The sequence below is a fragment of the Merops nubicus genome, unplaced genomic scaffold, assembly GCF_000691845.1.
Source record: "Merops nubicus isolate BGI_N331 unplaced genomic scaffold, ASM69184v1 scaffold31786, whole genome shotgun sequence".
Classification (NCBI taxonomy): Eukaryota; Metazoa; Chordata; class Aves; order Coraciiformes; family Meropidae; genus Merops; species Merops nubicus.
Genome location: NW_008617475.1, coordinates 1 through 10,689, shown reverse-complemented (window position 1 = coordinate 10,689; position 10,689 = coordinate 1). Strand labels below are relative to the sequence as shown.

At 48.6% G+C, this 10,689-nt stretch overlaps 1 protein-coding gene across 1 annotated transcript in view; it reads left to right on the top strand.

Moving 5' to 3' along the window:
• The window catches only part of SH2D7 (SH2 domain containing 7), a gene marked incomplete at both ends in the record, with an annotated part of 22,796 nt that extends 14,202 nt beyond the window's left edge, over positions 1 to 8,594 (top strand). The window contains 4 exons of the mRNA XM_008943167.1: positions 4,500 to 4,699; positions 6,936 to 7,025; positions 8,035 to 8,200; positions 8,534 to 8,594. Of these exons, the coding sequence (XP_008941415.1) occupies positions 4,500 to 4,699; positions 6,936 to 7,025; positions 8,035 to 8,200; positions 8,534 to 8,594 (517 nt within the window). The remainder of the gene's footprint in view (positions 1 to 4,499; positions 4,700 to 6,935; positions 7,026 to 8,034; positions 8,201 to 8,533) is intronic.
• Between the last annotated feature and the right edge of the window lie 2,095 nt (positions 8,595 to 10,689).

Sequence of the window (10,689 nt, the reverse complement as noted above, 5' to 3'; positions counted from 1 at the left end):
CTTTGTTGTCTTGAAGTGGAGAAGTTTAGGGCTGAAGGAAGGCAATTGTGGCTGCAGAGGAACAAACAGCTGTCCTAATGACCTGTTTCCCTTTGTTTCTCTGATCCACTTTGTGGTGCTGCTTCAGCTCCGGTACAATGGACTGCTGGAGACAATCCGTATCCGAAGAGATGGTTTCTCCTGGAGACCTTCATTTGAGGAATTTGCTGAAAGGTTTGTTCAAACCTGAATGTTCCATATTAGATATTGTTAGGGAAGCAACCCCAGTAATCGGATATGGGCAGGGAGTGAAACAGCGTCTTTAAAGTTCACGTGCCTGAGATCATGGGGTTGTTTGCTGTGGGAGGCTGAGTGGGAAAAGCAGTGATTTATTGTTGTTTGCTCTGGGGGTCACATGGATCAGATCAGCACATCAAGGAAGTGGCTTTTACCATGCTGTTTTGGCTTGTTTTTCACAGATATGGAATTCTTTTAGTTAAACCAGACGTTTCCCTCACAAAAGAAAGGTAGGAAACCTTCTTTTGTTATGTGCAATCCTTTGTTCTCTCAGAGTTCTCGTGAGTTGCATAGCAAACTCAGTAAAAGGAACCAAGTGAGGGTGGGTTTTTGTGGTGATGGGGAACACATCCCTAGGCAAGGACAGTTATTGTTCGAAAAGCATTCGGTACAATGATGAATGAAATCTTTGTTGAATTGCTATGTCACAATTAAATTCAATTGCTATAAATCTGTACTAGCCCATCGAATGAGAACTGGCTCATGAGTACTCAACTTAGGGAGTCATGAAAATGGTCAGGTGTGTCCACTGAACTCAGTAGGACAGGGGCTCAACACAGTTGCCAGGTGCCTCTCCAGACTTTTTACCAATGACCTCATGGGAGGAGAAGAATGTAAAGACAATCTTGAGCAAGTAGCCAGCACTGAATGTCTCGCAGGCTAGAAAGGATGTTTTTGGTCTGAGAATTTTTTTTTTTTATGTGTACAGGCATAATATGTCCCCAGCACTTTGAGAAGCTGCCTGCTCCTTAGATAAATTCTCTCCAGCTCTATCCCTGTCAGCTTTTTACTTTCTACATCTAGGGTAACAACTCCACACCTCTTCTCCACTTTTCCAGTCCCTCCTTATCATGGTAACCGACAGTGAGAATGAAGCACATAGGGCAGCCAGCTGATTTTTTTTTTTCTTAATGTCTTTTAAGAAAAGTATTTTAATGTTCTTTCCTGGCAGTAGCTCTTCCAGCCTTCACAGAGCTTCCTTGAAGTTACAGATGATACTGAGTTAATAAGAATTGCGTACTGAATTGAGACCCAAGTCGGTAATCTCATGGATGAGACAAAGATGATGGTAGCCAGGCAGCACAGTGTGATTTCAGACACAAAAATCATAGGATGCTTTTGAGAAAGTGATGCCTTGCACGTATGTTCTAGCACAGCAGAATGTGGCTGAGACAGAAAGAAAACCACTTCTACTTTGCTATGCGAGATATTAGCAAAAAGTGCCACTGTGGTTCCACAGGATTTGCAGGTAGAGGGAGGAAGCTGTCTGTATGATGCAGCTAGAGTACTGCTTTTTGTTCCAAGTGGTGGTGAATCTTTGAGTGACCTGTTTTATCACTGGGGTCTGCAAAATGAAACTGAAGTTGGAAAACAGGCTTTCTCCCAAAAGTCTTGCTGTGGCAACCTTGCAACTTACATGCTCCAGAGAAGTTGGAAACATAATACGGAAAAACAGTTCTGAGCATAAAATAGGCTCTTTGGAATTGCCTCCAAGGGAGCTGAATGAAATCTGCCCCTGGGAATCCCTTTGATGTTCCTGAATGTGATCCTAGCTGTACCTCAAGGAGCACTACAGATTGACAGACAGTTACTGAATGTGATCGGGTGACAGGGGACAGAGAATGTGATCCAGAATCGTTAAGGCATTTTCTCCCCCTTTATGGGCTTAAAACCACTGGCTGCATGGTGTTCACTTTGGGTGGAAAATTATTTATTTCACTGTTTTCCTCTCTTTTAGCTGCTTGGAGATACTGCAAAGTACAGAGCTGACAGGCTGGATGTGTGGGTAGGTGTGGATCACTGTTGCCGGGAACGTTATATGCATGAACTGTTATCTGGTTCTCTTCAAGGAGAACTTTGTGACTGTAGGAAAGGCCTGTCCAAAGGATGGTTGGATGCAACTTCAGACAAACTTTTTCTCAGTGCTTCTTTCTCTCCTCAACTTCACAGAAAGTCACGACTTTTCTTTAAATATTGGCACCAGGAACAGCTGGCAAAGTGTGTGGAGCAACTGGAAAGAGCAGCAGCTGTCATACAGAAAGGTGAGCACGAGGGCAGGAGAGTCCCTCAACCCTGACCTCAGACCAGGGTAGGGAAGACCTTTTCTCCAGTCCCTGCTCCACCATTGCACCTCTGCAGATGACAGAAGGGCAGGGCAGGTGCCATCTTCATGTCAAGGCCTGGTGGAATCAGAGTGGTTATTGCAAATGCCCACCTCCTCAGTGCTCATCCTCACTCAGCCAGCCATTCAGACAGTGTGAGCCTTGGAGAGGGAAAGCATGTGCACAGGAGAACTGAGCTGAGCAGGATGGGCGTATTATTTGGCTGCATCCCAAGGTCTGGCTAACTGTCCTCTAGAGCAAGGGCTTCTTTGTGTGTGGTGTTGAACTAAGGGAGAGGAAAAAGAAGATAAATGAAGCAGATATCAGTCCTACATTCAGAGACAGGCAAAAGGGGATGAAGTTTTGATTTGGTGTGAGTTTTGTCTTTCCCTTCTAGGTAGCACCTGCTCTGGCAGCCTGTTTCTCCAGAGCAGGCACTGGGTAGTTTGGTACTTCCCTCTGCACAGGCTCCATGAGGACTGTGCAGTCAGGAGGAGGAGGAGGAGGCTGTCACCCTACCTGGTCCTTCTCTGTTGTACAACTCTTTTGTATGGGTTAAAGCATCTGAACAGCTTCCATCTATGCACCGCACAGTATGACAAACCTCAGGTTGTCACATGCTGTGCCTTGTTCTCATCCGTGGGGAAGATGTGTGGGTAGTGGGAAGTGAGAGAGCACAGGCTGCAGTTCATGTGCTTTAGTACCTGCTAGAGTAGGCAGGGAAATGCAACGACTGTAATGCTCCTGATGAACCACTGGCTTACACCATGACAGGTGTTCAGTGCCTTGGCGTTAGAGATGGGAGCTTAGATCTGTAATTTGATTTTTTTTAAATACAGGATCTGGCTGTTTACAGAGTAGATGACAGTTCTCAGGTGGTTTTGACTGCCTGCTTACAGTAGAATTTGCATTGCTCTTTATTAACGTGATTCAAGTGTTGAGGGTTCTGTACTGGGTGAAGGGATATCACGCAATGTGCTTCTCCCAGGGAACGACAAAGGCACAAACAGCACTTTTTAATAACCACAGCTTTTCTCTGAACAGTTTTCAGGGGATTCAGATGCAGGAAGATTTACCTAAAACTGGTGGCTGAGTTGAAAGCTCAGACACACCAGCTACAGGAGGAGGCGGAGAGAGAAAGAAGCCGGCAGCTGGCAATGGAATCAGAGGCCCAGAGTGAGTTACTCCCAGTCCCACTGCCCCCATTCCTGGCTGCTTGAAGTGCTGTAAGCTCTGGATGATGGTGATGGTGGCCTGCCCTCAGCTCTCCTGGGGCTATGGGCTCCATCAGTGCAGTGGGCAGGGAGGTGCTGATGTTTCTGCCATTTGGAAGCATGGATTTCTCTGTGGAGAGCAGAAGCAGTGTGGTGAAGGTTGTTTGCCTGGCTGTGGTGGGTGGAGGGCCAAGCTGTGCCTTTCCCACATACTCTGCACAGCAGAGTCTAACCCCTATCCTGTACACATGGAGGATGGATCTCATGGATCTCGGATACTAAGTTTTATCTACTTCTTCCTTCTCGTTGCAGAAAGGATCTCCTTTCCTGTCCCCAAGCCACGAAAGAAGCACCCTCAGCCTTGTCCCCATCATCCTGATAAGGCACCACAGCCACCAGTGCCACGGCCACGCAGCAAACTAACAGAGGTAGCAATACTGGCTCTGCCTGGGGCCCCTTAGCCAAGCGTGCTGATTACCCCCTCTCCTTCCATCTTCTGCATGCATATGTTCTCCTGCATGTGGTCCCAGAAGAAAGATGTCATTCTTGTTAGGAGAAGTGAGAGAGTCCTTTCCTACTGTGGTTAGCACAATCAGGACTTGTGAGGAACTGAAAGCAGTGTTTGATGGCTTGTGGCTGATCTCGTCTTAAGGAACCCAGGAATGGGATCACTACCAAACAAGCTATCCCAGGAAGTGGTTGAATCACCATCCCTGAGCATGTCTTAAAGTCAGGAAGATGTGGTTCTTAGGGACATGGTTTAGCAGTGGTCTTGGTAGAGTTAGTTTAATGGTTGGACTTGATGATCTTAAAGGTGTTTTCCAACCTCAATGATTCTATGATCCCCTCAAAGGTCCCCTGTCTTTGACCTTGCTTTCATGCCCACTTTCCCTCTCCCCACTTTCAGTTCACTCCTTTTGATAACTTCTTGGACCCTTCTGCACTTCATACTGTTTTGGGGACAGAGGAACAGGCTGGAGAAGAGGCAAAAATGAGGCAATTCAAGAGAGGGGCAACTCTCCGCTGGTTCAAGGAGACGCAGGCTGAGAAGGTCATGGAGGATGATGGGGCCTTTCCAAGCTGGCTGTACGGGATGATCAGCCGGAGGTGAGTACACTGGACACAGCAGCTGCAGGTTGGGCTGTGGCAGGCAGGCAGGAGCAGAATGGACTTGCCAGGATTTGCCTCCTTAAGTAATGGGAGTGACCTGCATAACCTTTCACTTCTAGGCAGTGAGCTTCAAACCCATAGGGGGAAGCTTGGAGCTTCCTGTCACAGGCTGTAAATGCTGAAACTTTACCCAGGTCCAGGGATAGCCTGTGGAAATGCTCAGGAACTAAGTCCCCTGTGGGTTTGTGGGTTCCTAAATAGAGATGCTGTGCAGGGAGGGGGGTTTTGGGAAGTACATGGAGAGGAACTACACAGATGGGTTTACCCTGTTGTAGACTATTTGCAGAGTCATGCTATGGAATGAAGATGGACTTTTGGTCTTGACTCATTATGACTGTTCTCATATCTCTCAGTTCAGATCAGGAGGAGGCTTTAGTTTACAGCAGAAGACAGAATTCAGTGTACGTCTATTTTAAAAATTATTAAGAGGGACTTTTGTGAGTCCCCAGTAGCAAGATTCCCCCAAAGCCACCAGGTACAGGAAGAGGAAGGTTTTTTTGGTCAATACCTCTGCCCATCTAAAGGAAGTTGCACCACAGGTGGAATTTGTATCCCTTTAGGCTCAGAGAGTTAGGGTTAGGGCCCTAACTTTTACAAAGCCCTACTTTCTTAGAGAGTTTTTTTCCAAGTTTGTGAACTTTTTTTGGGAAAATTTATTTAAATGCTTGAAATTTTGCTACAGGGTATGCCTCACAATTCACTCTCTTGGCTGAGCCAAGCACTATTTTCCAAGCAGTGTGATAATCAGACAAGTGCTGATTGTGCCAGTGATCAGATGGGAGCAAGACAGTGCCTACCTGCAGGGTTAGCAGATGGACTTCAGAATTTCTGGCTACAGTCTCCACTGTGTGCAAATTAATCTCTGGTGTTGCATGCTTCCTAACTGCCAGCATCCCTTATTTGGTAGGACTTGTGTGTGGGCTTTGCTGCCAAGTGTGCCTGTCATTTGAACACACTTCCCATCTTGTTGCAGTTTGTAACTTCTTTCTGTTAATGCTGCAAGTCTCCTTCAGCCTTTCCAGATCACAAGTTCCTGGGTTTTGTCAGCTTATCAATGTGAACATTACTCAGAAACATCACACAGCATGTTAGCTTAGTGAAGGACACTACAGTAGCTGACAACTCCTTGGTAGCTGCATTTTTTTTTCTTTTTTTTTTAAAGATAATTAGCAAGGACCCCATCTGCATAAATGCTTTTGTCCACGGACCCAAGAATATAGGAGAGGAACTAGTGCCTGGAAGACAAAACTGCATTCCAATAGAGGGTAGCTGTGAGCACATCACAATGAAGGACATAGCAGGTCCTTCTCAAAGACACTGAAAGTTAGATACTTTCAAAGTGGTGCTTCCTGTTGCTGGTTTTCAGTCTCCATACAGCAGTGTAAGCTCAGCGTCATGTAACAGAGCACCCAGAGCAACCCCAAACAGCACTGGTGATCTGCAGTGAGCTTTAGCCTGGAGCATGGCACACAACAAGCACAAAGCAGTGCTTTGTTGGGCAGAGAGGGGCAAGACCTCCTTCCAGCAGGAAGTTTAGAGAGCCAGCATCGTGTAACCCAAGCTGGCGTTTTTCCAAGGCACTGGGCTTACCTTGTGCTGAGCACGACTACCCAACAGCATTCTGACTTCTTCCATCAGCCCTGGAGAGAAGGAAACACATATGTGCACAGCTTTAAGTGTTCTGTGCTGGAAGGCAGCTGTTGATATTGTACTAGTTGGACTGCTGGAACAGGTTTGGAGCAGCTCTGTTTCAAGAAGCTCTGGCTGAGGGTATTGTGCCTCCTTAGCCTGCTAATGCCTCCTTGGTCCAGCAAGCCTGAGCCTGGAAACCGCTAGCTAGGAACAAATAGGACAGATGCTGACCTCCCTCTGGACTGGGAGCACAGTCTTAGGAAGAACTTCTTCAGTACAGGAGTGGCGAGACTCTGGAATAGGTTACTCAGAGAGGTTGTGGATGCCCCCTCCCTGGAGATGTTCAAGGCCAAGCTGGATGGGGCCTTGAGTAACCTCGTCTAGCCAAGAGGCATCCCTGCCCGTGGCAAGGAGGTTGGATCAGGTGATCTGTAGGGCCTTCCAACCTAAGCCATTTTGTGATTCTATGTGAGATAGGATGGGAATCCCAGCACAAAGGCAGCTGCTTACTGTCCACTGAAAATCTCCCTCCTGTTTGCAGGGAAGCTGAAAACTTGCTGACTGACAAGCCTTTGGGTTCCTTCCTTGTTCGGATCAGCCAGAGCCAACCAGGCTACACCTTGTCATACAGGTAAGGTAATGAACCTTGCAGAGAAGTCTCCGATGTGGCATTATTAGTCTGTACAAGTCCCTGAAAGGAGGTTATAGCAAGGTGGGGGTCAGTCTCTTCTCCCAAGTAATAAGCAATACGGCAGGAGGAAATGGACTCAAATTGTGCCAGGGGAGGTTTAGGTTGTATATTAGGAAAAATTTCCTCACTAGAAGGGTTGTCAAGCACTGGAACAGGCTGCCCAGGAAACTGGTGGAGTCACCATCCCTGGAGGCTTTTAAAAGTCATATGGACGTGGTACTGAGGGACATGGATTAGTGGTGGACTTGACAGTGCTGAGTTAATGGTTGGACCTGTTGGCCTTAAAGATCTTTTCCAATGTAAACAGTTCTATGATTCTGTGAAACTGAGCTATGCACAGCTGGATGAGTTAACCTCCTCCACAGAATAGTCCAGTGAGGATGATGCTCAGCCTCTCCTGTTGTGGGTGCCTCTGACAGTGTGGAGTAGCAGACAGGACACTGTGGAGTCTGTCTCTTGCCAAAAGCTGCATCTGTTTGTGAGTGGGGTGCTGCAGCTTCAAGGGTGCGAGTCCTGCTTAGGCTGTGCTGTGCTATATGGCTGACAGGGCAAACCAGATTGGAAGAAGCACTGACTGGAGCAGAGGAGATGAGTCTAGAGGAGGGCCTGGACAGAGACAATCAGAGTGCTACAAGGGCAGGGTCTTTGTACTGCCTAAGGCAAGGGGTGGCTTTTTTGAATGGTATGCAGTACAGTCTGCTGAGTCTGGATCCAGCTGCCAGGGCTCTCCTGTCGCTAGCTCTGGGGAGATTGCTGCTCCTCCAGCATCTACAAATAAAGCGTGTGACGCTCCAGCATAGTGCATCTCCTGCGTCTTCGTGGTATTGGTTACTGTGGCTTCTGATCATACCTCTTTTCTTGAGACAACAAATGCAGAAAGCAATGACTGGGTCCTGGGGAGATGCTGTGGCCCCATACCACGAATGTTTCTGTCTTTCTGTCTCCCCAGGGGCAAAGACCGCTGCAGACACTACATGATCCAGACGCAGCCCAATGCGCGCTATGTCATCCTGGGGGAAGACAGGGTCCATGCCTCACTCACCGCCTTGGTTCGGTACCACCAGACTGTGGGCATCAAGCCCTTCATGGAGACACTGACTGTTCCCTGTGGGCAGGTGGGTGTCGGGGAACTGCAGCCAGAAAAGGGGATGGGGCACGGACTCTGCCCGAGTGAATAGAGTCACTGCAGCAGCATGTCTCTTCTGTGTTCCCATTGGGGATGTCCCATTCTGGCCTACAGCTTGTCCTCTGCTGCAAGCACTGGGAAATGCTACTAGCCTGGCAATGGGGGGAGTCCTGGGGTGGGAGAGAAGCCCTGGCAGGTGGATGACATTCCGCGTCCCCCTGAATGTTAGCAGTGGGCACAGATGTGTGTTTCGCTGTGTTATGCTTTTGGGGGGCGTGGAGGGTCTGCAAGCCACTACTGAATTGACTCTTCCCTCCCTCAGAAAAGCAGTGAGCGTTTGGATTACAAAGATCTGGAATGCCTCACGCTGGGTCTGCCAGCAGGTGAGGGGGAGACCCCTCCAGAGGAAGGCCTGGAAGGGCACAGCTGCTCCACCAGCAAACTTGCTCTGCAGTCAGGAGCAGCTGCAGTTCTCAGACACGTGTGGTTCAAGAGGAGCAAGAATTGCCAGAACCAACAGAGCCTGGACAAGAGTAGGACAAAGCCAGGCTCAAGCAAGAAGGGAGGCAGCCAACGAGCCTTGCCTCGCCTCCACTCTTCCATACGCCTGGCAGTGCAGGAAATCCAGCAGGTGAGCACGAGCATATCTTCTGCCAAGCCTTGCCACCCACAACCACGTGGTGAGACTTGTGGAGCAGCCCTGCCCAGGGGTAGGAGAGAGGCGGCTCCCACAAGTAACGCTTGCTTCCCAAGCTGCTGGATCATGGCTTTTATTTGGTGGTGTTGGGTCAAGGCTGTGTTCGTTGGAAATGCTGGGCTGGAGGGGATGCTGGGAGAGGCTCATTGAGGTGCCCAAAGAAATGTCTGCAACAGAAAGGGCCTATGACTTGGCCAGTGTCCCCCTCACTGCTCCCCTAATGCTGCCTCTCTGCTTTTCACTGCAGTTCTCTTCCAGTTCCTTGAATGGAGGCATTCTGTCAAACTCTCAGCACTGACTGATGATGTAGAGCCTTGGTGACACGGTAAGAGGAGACAGCACACAGGAGGGCAAACAGCAATTGCAGCTTCCCCAAGAAATGAAGGAGCCAAAAGGGCTCCTCCATTCCTGTTCCACCTGGAGCGTCTCTTGGCCACCAGGAGCCTAGAAATAGAGCAGGAAAAACAGATGGCAGTGGCCAGCTTCTATTTCAGGCCCACAAAAAGACGGGGAAAAATGGGAAGGATTAGCATAAGGCTGGGTTCTTAGCAGCTGTGGTGCACAGGGTGCTTGCAGTACAATAACAAGGCTGCTGGAGGGAGCTCACAGTTTGTTAGAAGCCTAGGGCTGGAAGGACAAGGACTATCAGAAAGCATATCTGCATGCTACAGTAGCCACCTGCAGTGGTTTAGTGTTGTGGAGAGGGGCATGTATTAGGAGTGGGTGGTGGGCAAAGAGCTCTGGTGGGTAGCCGTGCCATGGCAATGGGCCAAAGGCAAGGCCAAGAACATAAGAAAAAAAGCAGCAGTCTGTGAGGACTTTAAACAAGGTCTCAGCAGCTGGAAACACAACTGGTTACTGAGGCTGTAATATCCTGGGCAGGCTATGGGAGTCTATAGAGCACGCCAGTAAGGGCCTGCTGACAAAGCTGGCTATGTCCAAATTGTCTGAAGCATCTAGTGGATGAGCAGCTCCTCCCCCATGCAGCCAGTGGGTAGATCCCTGTCCCATTCTTGCTGAAGGCAGGAGGAAGCAGCAGTGGTGCTGTTGTACACCTCTGGGAAAATCTAGATTTATGTCAGCTGGGACTGGAGAAGGATCAGAAGACCATGTTGTTGGCTGCATACCCACTATGGTGCTTGCACTGGGATTGCTGAGTTCCCTGCGTGGTTCTGCTCTCAGGAATTCATGTTAGAGCAAAGCTTTTTATCTGAGGCCTGTCTTGTCTTCCTCTTGATGGCTGAGAAAGTCCTCTCCCTGAAGTGTTTGACTCCATTGCTTCATTCCCATGCATATGTATTGAGGTACCCAGGGGATGTGTCTGAGGTTAGCCCAAAGAAAGACAAAACATGAGGGATCCACACAGATAACTGCAAGTGTGGTATATTGGGATTGCTGAAATGGAGCCCTCCTTTTATGTCCTCCACTGAGCTGTGTTTCTTGACTTGCAGGTTGAAGTGGCTCAGCTCATGCTACTTTGCACGGAGGATAGAGGGATTTCAACGTACTGGAACATGCTACTTTTTACGTATTTTATAAATTTTAAAATAAATCTTTTTTAATTCAAGTTCTTTGTAAAAGGAGAAGCTCAGTGTTTTCTTTGTTTCTGTTACCTGCAGTCAGTTCAGCTAATGCCTCCAAGGGTAGACACAGGAGCATGCTGTCTCAGTGGAGAAGCTGAAGGCTCCTGGTGTACAACTGCTGCCCGTAAGAGTGTTCTGCTCCCATGCCACCCTGCTCTCCTGGTCTGTGCTGCGGGAGAGCTGCACCGAGCTCTGTCT